This window comes from Dreissena polymorpha, unplaced genomic scaffold, assembly GCF_020536995.1.
Source record: "Dreissena polymorpha isolate Duluth1 unplaced genomic scaffold, UMN_Dpol_1.0 chrUn003, whole genome shotgun sequence".
NCBI classification, from domain to species: domain Eukaryota; kingdom Metazoa; phylum Mollusca; class Bivalvia; order Myida; family Dreissenidae; genus Dreissena; species Dreissena polymorpha.
Window position 1 is genome coordinate 399,981 of NW_026273317.1, and position 27,355 is coordinate 427,335.

Sequence of the window (27,355 nt, forward strand, 5' to 3'; positions counted from 1 at the left end):
CAAATCTCGGTAAGGACTCCCATTGCCTGTTTGAAAGTATGACATGACGACATGTACTTTTTATAAAATTGTCAATTTCAATGAAGTAGAACCATATATAGCAAACAATAAAACTAGATGAGACATTGATACAACGACACAATATTATAGGACCAACAAAGCAAAAACGTGTGTTACTTCAAAAACCAAACACAAGAGCGTGTTAAAAATGTTAATACAAACAGACAATTATCGTGTTTCTTTCTTTAAAAGCGAATTAGAGTTTAGTAATTCTGTTTTGTTGTTTCACCATCACAATTGAAAGTTAAATAATTATTCGCGAATACACATACTTTGGTTAATTTATAGAGAAAGTGTGTTGCTTGTCAAAAGGAATAACATGTTCTTACGTTTAAGCCTCTAAATGTGGTATATTCAATTGTCTTAATATAAAATAATTAAGTATTCTAATCAATCAATGTTCTTTTTGTATAGACATATCATAAGTAACATTAAATCATCATTTTAATTTTGACGCTTAAAAATACACTCCTTTATCCCAGTGTCAGGCTTACATCTTTAGATGCTTGGATAATTAGTTGGTATAAGGCATTATTTGTTTTTGCTTACAAAGTGCATTATAAACGTATTGAAAGATTAAAATAATACCGATATTTATCATACCACCGCACTGATATCTGTCTGATATAACGTTGCCTAATATATTTTTTATAACATGGTCAACAGGAAGTTCTTATATCAGTCATGTGTGGAGGATGGTCATATTACTCGGAATCAACTGCAAAGTGATCATTTAAGTAAAATCGAATCAAATTCAACAAAACAAACAATTTGATACGAAGATGTAAAATATTTTAAACACAAAATTCAACACAAACAACAAAAACATTGTTAACATATATTAAGCGCGCGTGCTAATGACGTCATTATTAACACGTCAAACGTCATATTCTTACCCGCTAAAACTGCAGCTTTTCAGCGATTTCTTCATTATTTCTTTAAAATCGGGGACATAGAGGTATGATAAACAGCAAAAACAGGTAACTGCCTGATCTTTTTGTAATATATTAGGCTCGGCACGAATAAAAATAACGCCTCGGCAAGCCTCGCCGTTATATTATTCTTAGCATGGCCTGATATATTACAAAAAGATCAGACAGTAACCTGTTATTCTCTATATCTTAGATATCACACTGAATACCATAATAACGAAGATAAAAGACACGAACACAATTTTGTGCTACAAATATACTTTTAAAATGCCGTATAAGTTTAGAGCTACTTCTACTTCAACGTTATAACATTGGACATTGTGGAATTATTTACTGGGCAATCTCCAAATGTCTATGTTAATCAACAAACATTAATTGCTCACAGGCTTGCGAGTTAATTACAAACATTAATTGCTCACTGGCTTGCGAGTTCCTCGATAAACATGGTTAACGTATGTCCAGTTGATATGGGTTGTCATCTTGCTGTCCGTGTTATAACCATCAAAACACAAATATGATGTCAAGCGTTGTTGATATCAAGGTTTGTTTTCTTACGAAGGAATAAAGCATGTTGAGAGCTCTTATCTGCGATCTTGCTGTAAAAATGTATAAAAAAGAAATTAAGTAAATCTTATATTAAATACAAATTTTAATTACCGTAAAACTAAGTTGAATATTGCATACAAACGCACGCAGAAGTCGTAATTGTACAAATTAGAATAGTATATGGGCTGTACATGAATGTGTGTTCGCTCCAGAAATGTTGTCATGTGCAATCTCATGAATACTTCAATGTAATCCTATATTTTAAAGGAAATAGGATATTGCATTTAAAATAAGATTGCTATAAATATGTTGTTTACACACAGAAATACTAAACATAATTAGTTTATCAAATATATATATATATATATATATATATATATATATATATATATATATATATATATATATATATATATATATATATATATATATATATATATATATATATATATATATATATATATAATATGTTCATATTTGTTATGAACGACATATTCTATGTTAATCAGTTGCTTAAAATATTTTCATCCAAGACATGAGATGTTAATAAAAGGCACACACTGTTCATCAAAGACATCTTATATTTTCATCACGACATCACATAAGTTATCAAAGACATATCAAATGTTCAACAAATACATATACGATGGTCTTTAAAGACATATTAGACGTTCATAAAAGGCCTTTACAATTTTAATAAAATAGATATAAGGTGTTCGTCAAGGACATAGAAAATAGAGAGACTCACTTTTTTCGCACGACTTTAAAATACACACACATGGCGATGATGATTATTAACCATATCAGCGAGACGATTCCTACGACAACGCCCAGTTGTAAGGGATTACAGATATCTGTCAGAGAATGATGCGCTGAGATCACACATTCCGCTGCGGCAATAGAGGAAGTAGTATTAGCTACTTTTGGAGAAGGTTCTGAAACGATTATTTATTTTGTGAAAATAGTTTTAATATATATATCTATTGTATTATGATTACGAAACGGTAACTCGACTAACACAATTCCCTAGGTAATGCCAAAGTTCTTTAATAAACGACAATATAAACTTATTAATGTTAAGATTATACAAACACTAACAATATTTATTGTCTATCGTAAAATAAACATTAAATCTCGCTAACCCAATACTGATTGTATATGCGTATTGCACAGGCATGTGAGAATTAATACTAATTTGAATAGTTTTGTATTTCTCTTTTAGATTCATTCTTAATAACAATAATTCAGGCTTGTATCCACACATTTTAAACATCGCGCAACTTAAGCTACAAATCAAATGATTACAATTACGATAAACAACGCATTTAGCCCTGAAACAAAATAATCATTAAAATAAACGTATATTAATTATATTTTAAAGAATGAATTTGAATATGAAATGATAAGTATAAGTATATTCAAATGAAAACATTATAACGGCCTAGTTAACAGCCTGTACACAATTATTATTAGTTATCATCCGATAGTTTTATCATCATTGTTTATTAATACAGCATCACCAAGAGAAGCAGTGTTGTGGTATAATACAAATATTGTATACATGGAAACTTGTTTGAAAGAAAAGGCCCACTTAATAGTACTGGTTTCTTTACTCCAATGAGAGTCGTAACATGCTTTTGTCAAGTTAACAAGATGAACTACAGTTGGTGACGATTACTTCGTTGTAATGCTTCCATTAAGGAATATCCGGTGAATGTTTCAGTGAGTAAAAGTATTGCTTCGTCGCAGTTAAGGAAACAAGGTTTTATACAATAACAATTGTCGTTTGACCGAAACATTTTCGTTTGTCTAGTAAACATCTAGTACACAATTATTAGTATCACAAAAGATAAGATAAAGAATGTAAATAATCGTAAGTATTGCCTAAGTCTAGCATCGACATGGTGAAATAAATCGCTTGTTTACAATTTTAGGAATAGCCCGATAGTTGTGTCATCGTGTGTAAATAAACAGTTGGTACATATACGTATTAGCCAATAGTTGCATCACTCTGGCGTAGTAAACAACCTGAACACATGTATAAGTTTCGAGCAAGCCAAGAATAGGTTCGTCATGGTGTTCGTCCGGCTTTTGCACAGGTCTATGAGTACCATCGCGATGGTATGTATAGTAAATGACAATGTTATATGTATCGGTCATAAGTGAAGTATCGTCGTAAATCGTTATTGAAATTTGATACTGTTAATATACGGTCAATGTATTACATATTTTAATGAAGCTGGACGTAGTGTACTCGAAACAACGGTTGTTATATTTTACAGATTAGACATGACACATTTGCATCATTAATGCTGTGTATTATTAACGTACCCATCACTGCAGGAGTGCATGTCGAGACTTCCGGTATTTGTATGGATGACACTGGTCTGCTGCGAAACGGACCTTGTAAAAACATATTGGATGTTATTGAAAGAACTTCAAAGTATTATAACGTGTTGCTATGTTATGTACAATACAATATAAATGTGATTAACACAAATGTTTCTAATGGCAAAACCATTTTAAAATATGTAGATAAAACTTACAGCAAAAATATCTATATTTAAGAAAATCAGAAACTTAAAAGTCTATTTGTTTATAAATTATCCGGACTAATTACAAGTAGAACATGTAGAGCAGAAGTATCGGATCTGGTAGTCACTGCAATCCCTTGGGTATTTCCGACAAACGGAACCATTTTGTATGGAACATTGCACATTTTCGCAGGTATTGTAGAAATGGATACCGGCTATAGTTTGGCATTCAACAGCGGTGATGGTGCCAGTTGGACAGAAGGCATCTTTTTCTTGACAACTCCAAGACTAAAGTCATAAAAACCACAAGTTTAATCGTGTCTGTTTCTTCACATAGGATCAAAATATTAGCTTGAAATATTATTAAAGTGACGCATATATCAGTTTTTACATGTATTCTAGTGATATAGTTATTAGATCTGTAATACAAGTAGCGGATTTATAAACGAGTCTTCTTCCCTTTAACATTCAATTTATGCCTTCAGTATAGTTTACAGTCAATAAACGTGTTAAACTTATATGATTATAACATGGGTTTCTTATTTGCTTATAACATAAACGATGGTATTCCTTATTTACCCTTTATTTGCATAATTATCAAAGCTAATCGCATGGTTTAATTATTCTTCTATAAACTTAGTGTTGAAATAATCGTTCTTAAGAGCGTTATAAATAATCACTAATATTTAGGAAGGCACATATTGTTGCTTCAACAGTGCCATATAAACATATTTGTATAAGGATTGTTTAAGAACTAATATTTTTCTATCATGGTTTGTTGTCGAATAACCCACAGTAAAGAGTATAGATGCGTAGGAATTAAATCACGAGTGCGGAGTTATTTGATAACACGCATCTGTACTGTCATGTATTCGTAAATGTTTAGTAGTATGTAACCTTGATCTGTGTGGATCAAAATACTATCTGTAGACGATTATTAAAATAAAGAGCACGAGTCACGCCGTCAACATGTCTTAGTTCTGTTTATTACATGGTGTCAAGAAGTAAAAAAAATAGGCCATCTACAGGTCCCTGAGGTACCTAGTATCTTGTAAAAAGAAATACTACAGTATAAGCCAAGAAAATAAACCTTGGAAGGTATCGGTGCTGCCCCAGGTATTGATTGGGAATCCCCCGACCTCGAGTCGGAGTGGAAAAGAATTATTAAGCATGCACACTTTATCTTCGCCGGTCCCCTAAACAAGAAATCCGAGGAAGAAAAGTGTAATTACCTAATGATATGGGTAGGGGAAAAAGGTCGGAAGATCTATAGTACATGGAACATGTCTGCAGATGACCAAAAAAAACTTGTCAAGTACACGGAAAAATTATGAACTATGTCAAACCAAGGACAAATGTAGTGTACAATCGCTACAAATTTAGTGCAAGGGTCCAAAACGAAAGTGAACCCTTCGATCAATTTGTTACGGACTTACAAATTCTTGTTAGAGATTGTCAATACGACAAACCCGATGAAATGGTGAGAGATTGCATAGTGTTTTGGGCAAAGAACAACAAAATAAGAGAAAAATTCATCAATGATGGATCAGGACTGACATTGGAGAAAACATTAGAAATAGCACACACTCATGAAGTGTCGAAAACACAAACAATGTCCATGATGAATGAGGCAGAGAAAGTCAATGAGATAAAGAGTAAATCACCGAAACACTACCAGAAGAAGTCAGAAAAAGGAGAAAAGTGCACCAAGTGCGGGTATGAACATCCAGCCAATGGTCGATGCCCCGCGTACGGTAACCAGTGTGCAAAATGTAAGGCCTTCAATCGCTTTGCATCCGAGTGCAAGACCGGAAAATCTAGACAAAAAGCGAAGAAATTTACAAGAAAGAAACGTGCAGTGCATTAAATCGAAAACGAATCAAGCAGTGATGATGACAATTTGTTTGTGGACACAATAACTGTAAATTCCATACACGGACAAATCAATTGGACACAACATGCTAAAATCAACGGCAAAACTATCGCAACTAAGATTGATACAGGAGCAATGTGCAGTGTGATGTCCTACGAAACAAATAAATCTTAAGGTTTGCCTTGAAAATTGGACGAAAAATCAAATTAACTGAAGTCGTGTACAGGTCACCAGCTGCCAGTGAAGGGTACAAGAAACATTCAATGTAATGTGAAAGGACACAACTACAATGTGAAATTCCATATTGTTGAACTTGAATCAGAAATACTGCTAGGTGGAGAAAGTGCTGAAAACATGAAACTCATCATGCGCGTAAACTCAGTAAATCCAGATGAAATTGAGACAAAGTATCTAAAGATTTTCAAAGGATTAGGCAAGATTCCTGGAGAGCATAAGATTGTGGTGGACAAAAGCATAGAACCAGTAGTTCATGCTCCAAGAAAAGTGCCAGTTGCCCTTAAAGACAAAATCAAGGAAGAACTTGATTCGATGGAGGGAAAAGACGTGATAAAGAAACAAGGAAACCAACGCCATGGGTCAATTCGATGGTGACAGTAGTTAAACCTAATGGAAAGCTACGCATCTGCATGGATCCTAAAGATCTTAACAGAGCAATAATGCGGGAACATCACCCAATGAAGACAGTTGAAGAAATTCTACCGCGGTTGGCTAACACCAAATATTTTTCAAAATTGGACGCCAGTAGCGGATTCTGGCAATGTAAACTAGACAAACCATCACAGGAGTTGTGCACGATGAACACCCCCCTTTGGGAGATACTCTTTCAAACCGCTCCCGTATGGCATAAAATCAGCACCAGAAGTTTATCAAAAACTGGTTGCTGATGTCAAATAATGATGAGAAATTGGGTGAAAAATTTGGGTTTTCTTTATGTACGAAATATTGACAAGTATATCAGTAGCGAGTATGCATTAACAACAAAGGGGTTACAATGCTGTTGACACAAGCCTTAGGCTGTATTTGCATTATTTATTATTTGTACCACAACGCTCATTAACGTGTGCATACTTGAATAGTGACTTCTCCAGTAGGTTGAAATTCAGCCAATCAGGAACAAGCACGTATAGAACACTGACCAATGGGATTCATAACTGAGTTTCACGGGTCAGATGTTAGAGGGAAACAAGACAGTTAGCGTTTAGACTCGGAGGTGTACGGATCGAGAAAGATACGATCATGTAGCTATCAGACTGTATTTGTATAACCGAAAATATTAAGTATGTTAGACATTAAATTGGACTAGAAACTGATAAATGGTGTTGTTGAATATTTTATCCTGTATTATGCAGAGAAATTAACATAAATAGAGAGGGACCGACTTGTCCCATGCGCGGCACGAGAAAATGGGAGTCAATGCAAAACTCGTCATCTTGGCAATTCGCGCATGACGAGATATCGAATGATAGGCTACATACCGGTAATTTAAGAGTAATGAACATTGTTAGTAACTATGTGTCGTCCATGAACTAGGAACGATTACGTGACACAGGACGTAGATATCGAATGATAGGCTACATACCGGTAATTTAAGAGTAATGAACATTGTTAGTAACTATGTGTCGTCTATGAACTATGAACGATTACGGGACACAGGACGTTAAATGGTGCTCGTGAACCAAGGATTCGAACAAAGAAATACTACCACTTACGATTACGAAGCCATGAAAAACAACGCATAGAAACTCCGTTTCGGCAACTTCTGTAACCAGTAACAACAACCGTGAGCCGGGAACAACGACCTCAGACCGCACATATTCTGCAACTTCCGGTGAGTGACTGTTTTATTCCCTAACGCTTGTATCAAAATGGCAAATCAAATAATCCCTGAGTTATTTCAAAATTTGAATGAACAAATTAAAGATGTTAAAACGGCCATAAGCACTCAGACTATTTCACAGGTTGTACAATCATTTGATGGAAATTCAAAAGAATTTAAAAATTGGATTAAAAATGTAGAAAAATATGGAACACTTACCAATTTAGATGAGAATAAATTAAAATTTGTTGCTTACCAATCTAGTAAAGGGCTTGTTAGTGATTATATACAACGTTTTTTGACTGATGATCCGACAGGGACGTGGACAGATTTAAAGGAACAGCTTAGATTAAGATTTGCAGAAATTCAAGACCCACAATACGCTTTCTCATTATTAAAGACGACTAAACAAAAGACCGACGAAAATGTTCAAATATACGCTGAGCGACTTTTATCTCTTGCGACGGATGCATACGAAACTATTGAAGGAAATTTAGAATATAAAGAAAAACAGTTAGTAGAAATTTTTATCGACGGATTATCGCACGATTATTTGAGACTTAAATTAATGCGCGAAAATTATGCAACGTTATCAAATGCTTTAAAAAGCGCTATACATGAGCAAAGTGTCAGAGCTAGGTTTGAGTTACGATCACAAATAAATGGACTTGATAACAATACGACCGATAATATTCAGACAGATATCGATTATATTAGGTCATCTATTGTTTGCACATATTGCAAGAAACACGGTCATTCTATTGAAATCTGTCGCCGTAGGCAACGCGAGATAAGTGCATATACGGTAGGGCGGAACGGTCATACGATAAATCAAAACGATAACAGGCGCAAGAACGAATATGACAAAAATTGGAAAGATAAAATTGATTGTTGGAATTGTGGTAAATTAGGACACTTTAGTAGAGAATGTACTCAAAGAAAAACGTACATTAATCGAAAAAACTAGGAAATTCTTACCAAAAAGGGGTCTATGGTAAGAATGAAAAAGTCGAGACATATAATATCGCTTTGTGTGGTAGTCCAAATTCTTGTGTTATTTCAACAGGTGGGTTTCAATTTAGAAGCCTGATAGACTCGGGCGCTGAAGTTAGCATCGTGAGTAAACGTACTTATGATATGTTAAAACACAAACCAGCACTGATAATAAAAAAAGTAAATATAAAGTCGGTAAATGGAAATTCGTTACATGTCCACGGAAGTGTAAAATTGAGATTCAAAATAGGGAGCATATATAAAGAGCACATGTTTTTCGGCGTAAGCTGCATAAGCCAGCTTTTCACCTTAGCCTGACCTTTGTAAGTGTCCAATAAAATTCCAATAAAATTTCCCGCGGCTAGGTACGAATGAATACACTTCATTTATTCCATTGGCTGATTTGAGTATACCACCAGAACATTGGAAACATATCCGCGTCTTTGTAACACTGTTTTACTGTATGAAACAATTTTATCTCGAATGAAAAGGCTTAATAGATAGAACAGTTTTACACTCAATTCTCGACATCAATACAGTTTGTGCGTACACCTTTTATTTTCAGAGTATTACCAGCGCAAGAGCGTTTATACTTAAAAGGCTATGTTCTCATATTTAGTACTTACTTCCTTATTCCTGTCAACATGTTAACATGTAATAGTATAAAGAGCAATGGAAGCGAGGCCTCACTTTAAAGCATTGCATTTCAACCCGCGAGGTATATCGGGTCAATTCGCGGACATTCAGAGTTTATATACAGGTCATCACCGGAGTTGGCGGCCAGTAAAATAATCGTTATATAATAAAGACGCTATCCGTGAACTAGGTGACCTGGAATTTTCTTTAGACCAGAAATATGTTAAATGAAGATATTCAGCAATATAATTATGGTATGTAAATAATAGATTCTTAATGTGTTTTCAACAATACAATGATAAATATTATTGTTGATAAATTTAACAATAATAATTCGTCCATATTGCCTAATGTACTAAAGTGATATTATGAGCATGTAACAGTTTATAGGTGTCTATCGCAACCGTTGATTATTTTTGATGTTTCTACTTCATATACACTTATATTAATTAATGCAGCATCATCATACTTAAACAATATACCAGAAAGAGAAAAATAATGCATTTGAATATCAACCGTACTTTCGTTTGACAACTGATCATGCGTTTACGAGTTGAACCTAAATTTAGTTTTAGTGCAGATTTGTTCATACGACACAAAGACACGAAATTGTTTTACGGATCATTTCAGCTTACAGGACTGGGTGGGTCACGTAAGAATATCGAATATAAAATATATTTTTATAAACAACTGGTAGGAAGGTGAGTTGCAGATAATTAATCAGAAACCACATTTTAACTAACTATTTTCACCTGTTAATTCTTTTCAGCTCAATTCAACAGTGCAAAATGCCCATAATATCACTTTAAGCATTAGCACGATAATAATTGATACTGTTAATAATCGAATCAAATAGCAATGCCCGACAAACCACTAAAACAGGTTTGTTCGAAGAACGCGCCTATAAATACGGATACTTCTCGTGTGGCCGGTTGACTCATATGTTTAAATTTCACTTCCATTCTTCTTTTGGTTTTCTGTTTTGTATCTATAGGTTTATGACCAGCAATATGTTATAATGTAAAATAAGGCGCGAAAACTCCCCGTAACATCCCGTACTGCGTGTGATGCAGCTAAGAACTGCACAGAAAAAGACATTCGCTATACTTGATCTCATTCATTAAACTATTTACGCCGTATATCTTTTTTAAAGATATTTCTTGTTTGTAGTAAGTAACATAAATAGAAATGTTATTTTAGGAAGAGACTTTTTACAAAATAATGGTGTCCGTTTATACTTTGATTTAGGATGCTTGAGGATTGATAACTGTTATGTACCTCTAGAAGAAGATGTACATCTTTCAACGATAGCGAGATTAACTAGACATACTGTGTTAAAACCACAAACTGCCTATAGACTCTTTGCTCAAGCTAAAAGAAACTGCATACGTTCAAATACGAATTATGAATTCAATGGAATAAGCAATTCTTTCTCTGATAATGAACCCGGTTTAACAATTGTTAATTCAGTCGTCAAGACAACGCGTGATAGACAATTTCCCATTTTAATTATAAACAATACGCACAAAACAATAAGGCTTAGACGACACTGTGCCATAGGGCGAATAAATTCGGTAAATGATAATGAAATATGCTCAGTACAAGAAGTTATTAAAAATAATCAGCAGAAATCAGGTTTATCTAAAGATGAAATCTTATCAGATTTACGTGTAGATGAAAATCAAAAAGAAAATATTCTACCGATACTCTTAAAACACAGAACTCTCTTCGCAAGAAATAATTTAGAATTAACACAAACTTCAGCGATAGAATTTACCATAGATACAGGGAATCATCCGCCCATTAAATTAAGGCCGTATCGAACACCATTAAACAATAAGGTATTCATAGATAAAGCCATCGACGAAATGCTAGACGCAAACATAATTAGTACATCAAGAAGTCCGTGGAGCTTCCCTATTGTTTTAGTAGATAAAAAGAAAAATAACCATGACTCAAACAAAGATAATAAAGACGAGAAAAGGTTTTGTGTTGATTTTAGACAATTAAACAAAATTACAAAACCAATTGCCTATCCATTACCATTAATAGATGATATATTGGCGTTATTAGGTAAAAGTAAATATTTCACCAGTTTAGATTTGATATCGGGATATTGGCAAATACCTATAAAGGAAGAGGACAGAGAAAAAACGGCTTTCGCTTCGGGATTCAGGGGTCTATTTCAATTTAATGATATTCCCTTCGGTGCCTCCTCCGCCGGTGCTATATTTCAAGAATTGGCTAATAAAGTACTCAAAGGTTGTGAGAGCTTCGCTGTGGCGTATCTAGACGATATTCTAATATTTTCACCTGACTTGCAATCTCATTTATCACACGTAGATACAGAACTACAGAGTCTCAGTAAACATAACCTAAAGCTAAAACTATCAAAATGTCAATTCTTACAAAGAGAGACTAGATACCTAGGCTTCATCATAGATCAAAATGGTATAAGGCCGGATCCGTTAAAGGTAGAAGCGATCCGACAATTCCCTAGGCCAAAGTGCGTGCGCGATGAACGATCCATCTTAGGTGCTGCAGGATTTTATAGGAGATTCTGTCCGTCGTATTCAGAAGTAGTCGAGCCACTCATTAATCTCACGAGAAAGAATGTCCTATTTAAATGGTCAAATCAATGCGAAGATAGTTTCATACAATTAAAGACTCATTTACGCAAATCCCTTATCTTTCATACCCTGATCCAAAAAAAGGTTATATACTGTATACTGATGCATCCGATAAATGCATAGGATCTTGCTTAACTCAAAAATGCGGGAATAACGAGACCGGGGATTATGTGGGCGAAAAGCCGATATTTTTCATATCGCACAGATTAAACCCAACACAATGTATATATAGCACTATTGAGAAAGAATGTTACAGCATATTTTACAGTCTAAATAAATTACACCATTATTTACACAACGCCGAATTTGTTATCAAAACGGATCATCGCCCGTTAAAATTCCTTCTTGAATCTCCGATGCAAAACAAGAAAATACAATTATGGGCCTTAAGTATAGCAGGTTACAATTGCAAAATTGAGTATATATCGGGAAAAAAGAATATAATTGCCGACTTTCTAAGCCGACCCCCAAACACCAAAATAACGAATGACCGAGACGAACAAACGGAAATAGAATTAGATATTAACGATAAACATTATACGATTAGTTCGGAAATAAATGGACAAAACCAGACGCGAGAAATTAATGTAATTGACTCTACGCATATCGATCACAGACAAATAATTGATAATAGCACGATCCCACAAACGGTTATAAATAACGAGACAATCGAACCCGATAAAATAAACGATTGTAACATGGAAACTGAACAAGGAAAAGACCCTCATATATCTGAGATTAAAGCGAGATTAAGATTAGGGAAACAGAACAAGAGTGAAGATGATAGATATTTAACGGTTGATGGCATACTGTACTACATATCAAACGTAGATGAGGAACCTACTCTCAGGCTTTTTGTACCTAAACACCTGACTGGTTCAGTTGTCAAGCAATATCATGATGAAAACGGGCATCCTGGTTCTCAAGGGCTTTTTCAGACACTAAAAGAGAAATATTACTGGCCTAAAATGTTCAAAGAATTAAATGATTATGTATCAAAGTGCATTATATGTCAAAGTAGAAACTTAAAAGCAATCAAAGCTCCCATATCGTCGGATACCTCAATACCGCCGTTTCCGTTTTCAGTTGTTTCCATAGATATATGCGGTCCATATCCGAAAACGCTTTCCGGTAATAGATATATAATATGTTTCGTAGATCAATTCTCAGGATACATAGAAGCCTTCGCATCGCCTGATAAATCTTCTGATAGCGTAATACACCTGTTAATGAACGAGATTTATTGCCGTCATAGTTGTCCTATAAGAATTATAACTGATAACGGAAAAGAATTCACAAGCACAGCTTTCACTGAAACATTAAAATCAATGAACATTGACCACGTAAAGACGACAATATATCATCCCGCGTCTAATGGCATGAACGAGCGTTCACATGGGACTATGAACAATATACTATCAAAACGGGTTCAAGAAAATGTACAACAATGGGACGTACATTTAAACATGTCTTTAGCGGCAATGAGATTTTGTACATCCGAGACTTCGAAGCACACACCGTTCTTCTTACTTTTTAATAGAGACCCTATTCTTCCAATAGACAACTTGTTAAAGCCTAGACGTAAATATCACGGTGAAGATTATCATAAAATAATATTAGAAGAACAACACAAATCATTTAAAAAGGTATGTGCCCAAATTCAAAAATCGAAACGTAGACAAGCTGATTATGCGAATAAAAATACGAAAGATATTAAATTCGAAATCAATGACCCCGTTTACTACAAAAACTTTCAACGTACAAATAAATTAGACAGTAAATGGAGGCCATATTATCGTATAATCGAACAAAAGTCGCCGTTAACATACGTTATAAAGAATCAGTCAGACAACTCAACTATTAAAGTTCACGCTGATCAAATAAGGCACGCAAATATCGATGAATGGCCAGTGATAAATCAACCGTTAACGCGCCCGATTAGAAAAGCAAATTTAGCCTTTGCGGACGACACATTATCTTCTGATAGCGATTCAAATACGTCAGTACATGCGTTACCTGTAATTACGCAACAGACCCGACAGATTAGAGATAATACGGACGACGAGCAAAATATTCCACTTGCGGAACTGCAAAAACATTTGAGAAACAAACAATTCGCGGATATACAGTCAAGCTCCAGTGAATCAGATACGATGCATTACAATAACAAATTCACAAAACTCACCTGTACGTAGGTTTAAAAATGATTCTTCAGACGATCAGATGCAAATTGACGCGGTAGCGTTAAAACACAAAAAACGAAAATTGACAAAAAAGACTTCACGTTCAAATAACGCAATGAAGAAAGCAATTTTCACGTGCCTTCAGACAATGGCTAAACACATGTAAATGAATGGACTACAAAATAAAGCGAGATAGATGTCGAGACTTAAAGACCCCAACAATTTTGTATATAGAGAAATATGTTTTGAATGTATATGTAGTATATATGTAAAAACAGGATTATAGAGGACGGTATTGTCCGATTTTGATAATGTATCGTCATTAGCATTGATTTACGGGTTTAGAATGAAATGAAAATGTCATATTTAAGTCTACGGGTGATATAATAGATATATTTCAGTAATATGTAACAAACAGAAAATATAAGAATCGTGACTCGCAAAATGCACATAAACGATTAGTAGGTACATTAAGTAGAAAGAGCGACATTCCGATACGTTTTCCAGGCGTGAATACAAATTGGCTTGTCAAATTAAATGGAGACCCGCGAATACAGAAGGCGTACAATCCGTAGGGATGGTCTGTCATCTGTCTATCAACGACAAGATACATTCGTTTGACGCCCATTACTTGATGACAGGCGTGGGTCACGAATTGGGCGAGTACGTAACGAAATTGGTGTAAATAACCCTCAAAATAGGCAGACAGGGCCTCGCCTTCTCTCAGGAAATATTCATTTTGTATTATTTACCTTGACAAGCTTATGACAACGCACTTGACAACGACATTAACCAACGCTAGCTTATGCCCTACAGCGCTCAGGTAAACACCATTTTAGGCATAAATAACATTTTAATACAGTTTGTAAATATCCTTAAAAGCAAAGCAGTGGATCTTTTATTAGTATAATGTAAAAGATACAACTATATTGCTATTTTTCATTAAAAAAAAATTGATACTGTTCGAATATGTAGTTTATTCTTTTTCGTTTATTTATAAGAATGACTACATTAAGACAAGGGATTTTGTTTGTAAATTTTTGTTCTCAAGTAAATGAAACATAATAAAGCACAATGCATTTCATTGAATAGACAAACGCGTATAGTTTAAATAAAACATCATAAATTTGCGTCATGAGAATCGCGTTCCTTTAGCACATTAATTTTATTTGGGTATATCTTATCATAGGTGTGAATAGTAATCTGAGTGCTTATATAGCAAATTCCATTAATATGTAAATAAAAGGCCCGTTTATCATTTCATGTAATTGACCCTATAAGATTTGCCAATGCGATACAAGTTAAGGAGAAAAGCAGCGCTCCTGACATCGTTGGCGTGGTTTGCCTGCAGCAACATGCGTTCATAACGCATTTGAGATCGTGATCAGATCTTAACACCCCGACAAAGAAGAAGAATATGTCATCGACATACCGATATCTTCGACGACGATGTATCCGTCGAGAATCAGATGACGTAACAGACGACTTCAATTAGGATCCAACATTGTCGACATGGATCCAAATTGTGAACCAGCATCAGTACCATACAACGAGTGGACTGTTAATGGACATTTCACGCGTCGTCGAAAATGATTTTTAAAGATACGATGATATGAATGGACTTGATGATGAAAAATCGCGCGTACTTTGTACATATATTAGGTGAACATTTTATCGTCTATGAACTTATATATATATGTGTGTTACCTTTATTACATGTACATAAACACTAATTATAATACTACAGTCATGAATGCAGACATTCTCCAGAACTATATCTTATAAACGTTTGAAGTATTCTAAATCGTGCAACAGCCGAGGACCAACAGCTTCTCCGACCGACCATCATCGTCTTCATTCGGAAGCCGTCGTTTCAATCGACTGCATGTTACCATCTACAACCAGATGTCAAATACTCTCCAACCGGACGTCTCATCTCTTCACCTAGACGCCACATCGCCTCCAGCAAAGATGTCAAAAATGGACACTATTCGTATTGGATTCCCCAAACAAGTGACACATTCCACTTCATTGTGATTGACATTGACTATTTAAATATTCCGACGTTTTATTATTTCAGCAGAAACATTCGATAAAAATTATTAATAATATGCAGATTTTCATCATATATATGTTTTAGTAACTGATGTTTTCATGTTTGCGTGTTTGATTTTCTACATCGTATGTATTAATATGTTTTCGTTTATTTCCATACTTACATTCTTAAAAAAATTTCTGTATCCTAAAATACATAAAAATCAAATTGAGAGGATAAGTTGTGTCAAATAATGATGAGAAATTGGGTGAAAAATTTGGGTTTTCTTTATGTACGAAATATTGACAAGTATATCAGTAGCGAGTATGCATTAACAACAAAGGGGTTACAATGCTGTTGACACAAGCCTTAGGCTGTATTTGCATTATTTATTATTTGTACCACAACGCTTATTAACGTGTGCATACTTGAATAGTGACTTCTCCAGTAGGTTGAAATTCAGCCAATCAGGAACAAGCACGTATAGAACACTGACCAATGGGATTCATAACTGAGTTTCACGGGTCAGATGTTAGAGGGAAACAAGACAGTTAGCGTTTAGACTTGGAAACGTACGGATCGAGAAAGATACGATCATGTAGCAATCACAACGTATTTGTATAACTGAAAATATTAAGTATGTTAGACATTAAATTGGACTAGAAACTGATACATGGTGTTGTTGAATATTTTATCCTGTATTATGCAGAGAAATTAACATAAATAGAGAGGGACCGACTTGTCCCATGAGCGGCACGAGAAAATGGGAGTTAATGTAAAACTCGTCATCTTGGCAATTCGCGCATGACGAGATATCGAATGATAGGCTACATACCGGTAATTTAAGAGTAATGAACATTGTTAGTAACTATGTGTCGTCTATGAACTATGAACGATTACGGGACACTGAACTTTTTCAAGACCTAGATGGTTGTGAATCCATAGTCGATGATATAATTATTTGGGGAGAAAGCGAAAAACAACATGATCAAAGGCTGTTCAGAGTTTTAGACAGTCTCGATGAAAAGAACCTTAAGCTAAACAAGGAGAAATGTGAGTTCAAGAAAACGAGCCTAACGTAAGTTGGTCATGTGCTATCAAGTGAGGGATTGAAACCGGATGGTGAAAAAGTACGAGCTGTGAAAGAGATGAAACAGCCAGGAAATAGTAAGGAATTGATGACCTTTCTAGGTTTCGTAAACTATTTGGGAAAATTCATTCAGAACCTGTCAGACAAAACTTTACCCCTCAGAAAACTGCTGAAAAAAGATGTCCAGTGGTATTGGGGAAAGGAACAAAGTGATGCATTTGAAACCCTCAAAGAGTCAATCACGAAAGCGCCAGTCCTCAAGTACTATAACGTGAAAGAACCAGTAACGTTGAACATTGACTCATCGTCAAAAGGGCTAGGTGCAGTCCTACTTCAGAATGGACAATCAATCGCGTTCGGATCACGTGCGTTGACTACAGCTCAACAAAATTATGCCCAAATAGAGAAAAAGGCACTCGCAATCGCGTATGGCTGTACAAAATTTCACCAGTACATCTACGGGAGAGAGGTGCTGGTTGAAACAGATCACCGACCGCTACAGGCAATATTCACGAAACCGCTAGTGCAGGCGCCGCCGCGACTGCAACGAATTCTGCTGAGTTTGCAGAAATATGACCTGAAGGTGAAATACAAACCTGGAAAAGAGATGTTCATCTCGGACTGTCTTAGTCGCGCGTTCGTAGATGAAACCACAGAAGACTTATACTCGCAAATGCTCTCAGTGAACTTGATCACCTACCTTCAAGTCTTCAGTCAAAAAAGGAAGTTGTTGCAAGAAGAAACAGCGAAAGACTCGTAATTGAAACAACTGAACGAGTATGTAGATCAAGGTTGGCCAGAGACACGTGAAGAAGCATCTGAACAAATGTTGCCATACTGGAACTTTCGTGACGAAATTGCCAGTGTTGATGGTATGTTGTTCAAAGGCCACAAGCTAATAGTGCCGAAAAAACTCAGACCGGAAATGCTAAATATTATACATGAAGCGCATACCGGCATAGTGAAGTGCAAAGCAAGAGCGATAGAGGCCCTATTCTGGATAGGAATGGCGAAAGAAGTCGAAGACAAAGTATCACAATGTGAAATTTGTGCGCGACATCAAAAAAGCAATCCAAAGGAACCAATGATCAAACGTGATATTCCGACAATGCCATGGTCGCAAATAAGTGTCGACCTATTTCATTTCAACGGAGAAGACTACCTGCTGACGGTCGATAGGTTTAGCTCTTGGCCAGAGTTAGAGAAACTAGATAATCTTGGTAGCAAAAAACACGATCAAGCATCTAAAACGCCAGTTCGCGAGGTACGGAATTCCTGATGAACTGACTTCGGACAACGGTGTTCAGTTTGATTCACACCAATTCAAAGAGTTCAAACAAGAGTGCGGTTTTGAGCATATCACAAGTTTGCCAAGGTATGCACAATCCAATGGTTTGATTGAACGTGGTGTTCAAACGGTCAAACAGCTTCTGAAAAAGGCCAAAGACCCTCATAAATCATTCATGGTGTATCGCGACACCATCATTGAAGACACAGGACTTTCCCAAGCGCAAATGTTCCTTGGAAGAAGGCTAAATACAACATTGCCTGTGACAGCCGAACTATTACAACCTCAATACAATTCAAAATCTGTGCGTGAAAGCAAGAAAATAGCACAACAGAAGCAAAAGTTCTACTATGACCAACACTGTGGAAAACCACTTCCAAATCTGAAACAGGGAGAGCGTGTGGTAATGAAGAAAGATCAAAACGATAAAACATGGACGCCAGCAACCGTTGTAGAAAAGCACGATAAACCGAGATCGTACATTGTCGAATCGGATACTGGACAGAAATACAGGCGAAAGCGTAGACATCTGAAGCCGACAAAAGCAACATTCAAGAACAGTTTCGTTGAAGACAATGACAGTGCGATGCTCACTGAAGAGCCTCCTGTTGTTGACCCTCCAGCATCGGCGGTTCAAAGTGCCCCAATACCTACAACAACGAGATCCGGCAGAATAGTTAAAGTGCCATCGAAGTACAGTGATTACAAAGTTGATATTTAAATTTAATGGCATACACTGTGTTAAAGGGCATAATAAACCCTGTGGTGCCATTCTGTCTCAAGACAGATCCAAATTCTAGTCTAAAAACTCTTGTAAGTTCATTTAAGCTTTTCAACAATACATGTAGTTGAGGTTGTTATAGAAAGGTTCAGAGACATTGAGAAACATTGACTCTAGTCATTAGTTCTTAGTTCATTGTTGATACATAACCATAGTTAATCTCTTAGTTTAGAACTATTACAAAAACGGCATAATGTGACAATTACAATTTTGACAATTATTCATCAATTCATTGTGAACGATGTTAAGAAATTGTAGACAATGGACAAGTTTATTCCCATTAATTGAATGAATTGAATATATGGAATCAAAGGGAATTAAGAACATGTGTTCTGGAAATGGACAACATCTTTTAGTTACCTCTCTTTAGCATTATTGCATTTGATAAAATATAATATGTCAATGAGTGAAACTGATGTTTGAAATTGTTAACTTAATATTTGAATACAGTAACATTAATGAAGTAACATTACACCTGTAAATGATAACTATTTATTGTTTAAGATAAATTTAAAGAACTTTCATTGTTATGTTAATACATTCTAATTACATAGATATATCAGTTTTTAACAATTTGTTAAAGTTGATGTCTTAAAGATTATTAATTTATCTTAAAGAGAGGGATGTCATGTATTCGTAAATGTTTAGTAGTATGTAACCTTGATCTGTGTGGATCAAAATACTATCTGTAGACGATTATTAAAATAAAGAGCACGAGTCACGCCGTCAACATGTCTTAGTTTTGTTTATTACATGTACTCCTTACTGTGGGTTATTCGACAATAAACCATCATAGAAAAATATTATTTCGATTTTAACACGATTCTGATTTGATTCAAGCTTTTGGACGTGAACTATATTCCTCAATACTCCGCCCTTCTTAGTACAAAGTTCACAATTGAGTGACGTCATTGAATTGTACAAACATATGACCATTCGGTACCCCTCGCAGATTATCCGATGATTGACGAAAAGGGCCGAGAATGTGCGATTGACATATGACGTCGTTTGCATTCATAAATATTGTGCAAATGACGTCACTTTCATTGACAAAAAAACAATCGTTGAAACTAAATGACGTCACGTCTATGATGATATTGAAAAATTGAGATATTAGAAATGTTTTCTTAATAACGTTTTTTAACAAAAAAAATTCTTTGCAGGCGCGGTTATGCCACTTATCACCAAATATACAATTTGTTGTTTCATTACATTTATATGCATGCTACATGTATTACATTTCTTTTAGAGCGGGTTTTAGCATGTGCATTTAACTGCAATATTTTCTTTATTTATTCGTTGGGTGATGTTCAACTTCTATGGGTTACGCATAATAACGACGGTTTACCAAATAAATGTCTTGGTCACATACTTGTGCACGCATGGGTTGCATAATCAACGCCATCAACATTAACAGAAATTAAAACAACACCAACTTAAATTATTTCAAACCGTTAATACAGATGCAATATCAAGATTGAACCATTAGCCAATAGTGCGCCACTTAACAACCATATAATTAACTTCAATCTTTTAAAATGTTTATGTTAAAACTTAACGACTGATAATGTAAAGAATTGTTTGTAATACAGACCTCTCTGTCGCCATCACCAGTGTCCGGTGTGTCCGTATTGATCCAGGTCGACCATTGATCCACGCATTGAGGTCTCGTAGGTATTGTGGCTATAATGGTATAACTAATAAGTTACGGTGTACATACATTCTGTATTTATTACAAACATCTTAAACTGTTCATATAATTGTGGATATTTCTCAATTTAATATATTCAATATATGACAAGTCAACTATGGTTATTTGCTTAGAGGAAACAAAAGAATAAAACGCAAACAGCATGTGTTGTGAAATAAAATTAATAATTGTAAACGAAATAAAAGTAATATAATCTGCAAAAATGGAAGAATAAAATATTATTTGAATGACAGGTATAAATACGATCCCGAATTGTGTTGTCGCATGTCACAAAAAATTAACTGTTGATCAGTTATTTGTTAATATATTGCTGCACCAGTAGCAGAAGTGTTAGTGGTAGTGGTAGTGGTAGTAGTAGTAGAAGTAGTAGTAGTCGTAGTAGTAGTAGTAGTAGTAGTAGTAGTAGTAGTAGTAGTAGTAGTAGTAGTAGTAGTAGTAGTAGTAGTAGTAGTAGTAGTAGTAGTAGTAGTAGTGGTAGTAGTAGTAGAAGTAGAAGTAGTAGGCTAACATGGTCGTTGACTTGTACATATTTGTAAATATCGCATTTGAGTATCATCGCAATGAAGGGTAACTTTAAGTACATTGTCGTTGTATTGACATATACAATTTCCGATGTGAAAGAATTCCCGATTATAAGGCATGTCACCGCTTCAAGAATTGTGGTATATTATTGTAGCCATACCTGTAACTGTTGGAGTTCCTGTCGTGACGTCATTTGTTTGGATGGATGACATGGGTGCCATAAAAAAGGGATCTTAAACGAAATATGTTTTTAATGTATTGACTTTTTCATGATGATAAGCATGTAAATATATCGGATGTTGTTTTATCTTAATAGCACATACTTTGCGAAGCCATTTAAGGGTTCTTGGGTTAGCGTTCAGAAATTGTACAGTGCAAAAAAAAATATAAATCAACAAACGAAAAATTGCAATTTGATATTAGCTATCCAGACTATATACCTCTGCATGAGCAGAAATATCGGATCATGTAGTCACTGCACGGATTCGGGTTGTTGTCAGCCTTCAAACACACGGAACCATTCTGGATGGAACATTGAACTTTTTCACCGGTATTGTTGAATGCAGTTCCATTCACAGTCTGGCATTCCACAGCAGTTATATAACGATCATAGCTCCAGTAACGACATAATGAAAGTTTTTCTTGATCACTCGGTGACTGAAGTCATACAAAGGACAACATACGTACATATGAGACTAAGTCTACACTTGGAATTGAGGATAGTAGTAGTTGTTATATAGTTTAACGTCGCGAAACAAAGAACATCGTTTTATATACGATAACGATAAGCAAATATGGGTATATTATGTATATTATATTATGATGTTACAACTCAGTTATTTACAGGAATTACAAGAATCACTATTTCCCGTACGATTAAGCGATATAATAAATTATATATATATATATATATATATATATATATATATATCGGCTTTTTAGTGGCTAAATCATCCGATTGCTAAACTGAAAAGCGTAATTCTTAAGCTTAATTGTGCTATAAATGCATTTTAACCGCGAATATTAGTAAAATATCGAGTAAGAACCATAGGCTTATGGCGCGCCTTTTAATAACCAACTACTTTATTAATGATCGTTTATGCTATGTATTAAGACAAATAGTCAACTTCACGAATTGTTTATAATACAGACCTCTCTGTCGCCATCACCAGTGTCCGGTGTGTCCGTATTGATCCAGGCCGACCACTCATCGAAGTAACATAATGAAAACGCAGGCGGACTCACTGTAGGTGAGCTGGCTGTAATTGTTCAACAATCGAATGCTGTTTTAAAAACATTCTATACGAATAACCTAGTATGTTTACCTTTTTATCACAATTGTGAATATTAACTAATGAAATATAGTTAATCCAGATAGAGAAAAGTCTCTGGATGAAATTTTCTATGAGAAGAAAGTGTTTACAAAGACACCATTTGTTTTTGTAGTAAGCAACATGTGTTATAAATGAATGTAAATGAACTATTGGTGTACTATTATTAATTATAGCCAATCTCTCAGTACCTAGAACTCAGGAAGTTAAAATTTACATTCAATAATATTTAATTTTCATTTTTTTTTAAGTTTAAAGCGAGATTTTACGATTTGTATATGTGTTAAATTGTAACTGGCTTATTACGTATTTTTCGACACATGTTCTTCTTAACTTTGATTTTAATTTATATTGAATTATATGTAAAATAAATGTTTTACACATTTTATATAATTTAATAAATATTTGACAAAATCGTATAATCTCGCTTTAAAATTTTAATAATCGATTATAAATAGTAACATGGCGGACACTTCGCAATAACTATTAATAGGTGGGAATCGAACATGGAACTTAGAATAACTATACATATACTGAGCGTTTCAGTCCGTCACTGAGATTTTTTTAAAGGGTTTTTTCTTGAACACTTCACACCTTGAGTTCATTTTGACGTTTGAACTGCTTACAATTATATTTAAATATTTTAAGTTTTACGCACATTAAATAAACGAGTAAAAGATAATTTTGGTTTAGCAGTTATAAAATAATGTTTATTATATCAATTAAAGGCCATGATTCGAATAGGATAGTCATTTGTCATCGGTTATATTGTTTATGATGCGAAATTATTTTAAGAAAATGAAATCAAATAATGTAAAAAAAAAAAGAATATAGAAACGATGAAACTATTTAATATAAATTTTATATAATATGAAATGTAGCCGTTGATAACTGTAGACCACAAGATGTCGCAACTTCATGTGTTTAACAAAGAAGGACGGCGGCGTTATTTGAATAGTGACTTCAGTTAAAATTAACGATATTTTTATTTAAAAGTAATTATGAAATGAAATAAAGAGAATATGATTTTATATTCACTAATTTATATGATATATTAAAAAGATGCTTAGACGCGAATGATAATTCCATTAGTACCGCGTGAATGCCGGATATCTGGATACATGTGTAAATGAATTTTGTTATTGAATATTCTCCATAGCTTGGAAAAGTTCGTATGGTTTTGGAAAGATCTGTCTCTTTACTTTCATAAGCCTTCCTTTTCTCCTTCTAAGATAAATCGGCGCTCTTAAAAATAGTTTTGACTTTTTTAACGGAGGCAATAGCCGACCAGAAAACATTCATCTTCGTGCTGCTAATATCATATGGGGATTGGACCCTGGCCGTCTATACCATATATTGAAGTAAAATACTTTCAATGCGCATGCTAGCCATCTTGAATGGTTATCGTGAAAATAAATGGGTCAAATTTATTCGATATTTTAATGTCAAGAATATTCTATTTCTTACACCTTAAAACATACAGAAATATATTACTTGATAACGCACTATGTAGATTACTCGATCTCAACACGCAAAGTCAAAACGTATTCGAATTCTAACTCGCGAAATTGTTTAAACATATTGATAATCAGAAGGGGAGATTATTTTAACGATATTATATATCTTCTTCCGCAAAAAATAGAGAGTATTCGAAACGGTCACGTAATCTTAGTACGGACACCTATTTATAAAATGTTAAACATTTATGGTGTATACGACCAAACCAGCCTTTATGTATACAATCGAATTCGTGACACCTTGAGTAAATTTTACGGCCAAAATAAAGTTTGCTAGCACCGTATTGCGTGGTCTCGTCGTCTTCCGAGCCTGTTCTGCGGAAGCTAGTCTACGTCAGCAAAAAAAACCGAAGTTAACGTCAACGATCGGGTTTATTCGGAGTTCTAAAGTCTATGCTATTACTACACGCACGGACTGCGACAGGGAACCAAAATTAATAATTTCGAATCGTTTAGTGCATGTAGATGTGTTCAAGCAGAATGATGAGAGGCATATTATTTCGGATTTGCAAAAAGTAGGCCATTCTGATCCCGCGGAGCGAATAAGTGATTCTAGACATTTCTTTGTATCATTCAAAGATGATTTTGAAGACTAAACATGTTCTATTAATATGCGTATTGATTCCGATGAATTTTCTTGACTGACACAACACAAGGAGTCAGCGTCTCATTTCTGGGAGTCTCGGACCGAACTCAAGTTAATGTCGAACACTGAATTATTATTGAGGCGACATAAACATGAGTATAGATCACGACTTTCTACCATTTGTATTAAAGGGAACTTAAATACACCAGTTTTTGGAATTGATATTTTTTTCGATATAATAAATTAGTCCATTTGTAATTAAAGCAATACGATGACATGACTGATACTGTGGAACCTAAATTAAATACGTATTTATAATATGTTCGATTATTGAAGTTTACAGTTTTGCAATTAAAGTATTTATTTTTGTGCAGTTTTTGTAACTATTATAGAGGGGTATTGTTAGTTTAATTATAAAGTCACGGACTTAAATGTTTATTCAAATGTTCAAAATCCTAAGTTTGATGAAAAAACCATAGGTAAATATTTGAGCAAATATGAAAATGAAAGCGTTACGTTACAAGTGCAATAAAGTGTATATGAGATTACTTTTAAAACAGTTAAAGATTGGTCGGGTTCTGGTCTAAGCGTTGCACAACGCGATAAAATTGTTTATATATAACCGTGCAAAACAACTGATATAATAAAATTACAAATCTAGTTGAGCGGACTTATTACCTCTGCACACGCGTTTGCACGAATATTGAATCATGTAGTCGCTGCACTGCATCGGTTTGTTTTCAGCCTTTAAACACACGGATCCATTCTGTATGGGGCACAGAAGAAGTGCACCGTAGGAGGAGGAGTTGCCGTATTTTGTTTGACAAGTAACCGTTTCGTTTCGTCCACAGAAGACATATTTTTCTCGAGCGCAACACGACTAACAAGTGAAAATTCACTCATATGTTATATATTTTATAGAGGTGACAAAACGTTCAATATTATTCAATGGATATATTCTTCACCCATGTGAGTTGCTTACGAGTGACTATACAACGTACATTCAACTGGTATAAACGATCCCGTATGCATGTATGAATTGAACACAATTAAAACAAATCATAAAATATAGTCTAGGAATTGGGAAAAAAGGTATATATTACAATCTTTGCTAGTTGTATAAATGAAGATGTTCATATTTAATAAAACATATTGCGTAAATGAAGCAGTTTTGTAATTTCAAACTAGAAAGTTCGTCTGTTAACAAACACTTAAGACATTAAAACATTGACCAACATTAAGCAAATTGTGTAACTAACATAATTATAACATGATATTTATAAAGCTTATGACATAAATATTCAAATAAAATGATGAATTATGTCTTTACTTTTTAATACTGAACAAAGCAGACCTGCAACATTTTAAGTTTCTAAAGCATCCAGCCATAAACTTTACGCAGTGTTTTTGAAAGAGCACTCGTTGTTATTTGAGCATTCTCATATTGAGACTATTTATAATTGACATGTTTGTTTTATAATAGATCGTATCGGGTTCATTTATATATTAATTTAAACGTAAACAGACTGTAAGTATATGGACCTGCCCTTATAAAGCACCAACATGCATTTCAAACTGTAAATACTCCTGAACTATCGAGTATGACCCTTTTCGGTTTGTTAAAGGTTAAACATACCTGTGTGTCTCCATTACCAGTGTCCAGTACCTCCATATTGATAAAGGCTGACCACTCTGACCACCAGCACGTCAATCCTGGCGGATCCAATGTAGACATTGTGGTAATAGCCGTCGTTGTAGAGCTAACTTCTGAAATACGGGTACATAATACACTTCGGTTATTTTTAACTGTACGTTCACTGTTGCTTAAATAAAAACTTACAAATACAATATAGGAATGTGACGGTTGCTATTAATGGCTACCTGAAGTAAAACTTGTCGCGAAACCATAATCCATTCCATGCCAACACAAGAACAGCAGGAATATCATCATTGTTTGCAACAAATAAAGTGCCAAGAGTCTCACTAGTCGACTAGGATTGTATCGAACATTACAATGACAATTCTCTGAAACAATTCCATTTAAATATCTTAATGGCACGCAGTGAAATACTATTGGTAGGTTTGTGTACGCCTAAATCAACCAATAGAATACATCTGGGATTTACAGCTGAATGTATGTGCCGCATTGATATCTCACTATTTTAACGCGGATGGATTTAACATTAAAGTAACAATCACGCTCAAACATATCGCATATTTCGTTAAATAAAGCTAACCCATAAAAAAAAATCAATGTTCCTTTTAGCAAA

The 27,355-nt window shown here is 34.6% G+C and overlaps 1 protein-coding gene across 1 annotated transcript; it reads right to left on the reverse strand.

Moving 5' to 3' along the window:
- Positions 1-1,328: 1,328 nt before the first annotated feature.
- Positions 1,329-26,847, reverse strand: LOC127863259 (mucin-5B-like). The gene is made up of 10 exons (XM_052402658.1): positions 26,722-26,847; positions 25,764-25,965; positions 22,804-22,910; positions 22,092-22,308; positions 21,812-21,883; positions 21,013-21,101; positions 4,159-4,360; positions 3,870-3,941; positions 2,287-2,473; positions 1,329-1,588 (listed from the first exon to the last, which is right to left on the reverse strand). The coding sequence occupies exons 1-10, from the start codon at positions 26,818-26,820 to the stop codon at positions 1,513-1,515; spliced, it is 1,323 nt and encodes a 440-aa protein (XP_052258618.1). The 5' UTR covers positions 26,821-26,847; the 3' UTR covers positions 1,329-1,512.
- Positions 26,848-27,355: the final 508 nt, after the last annotated feature.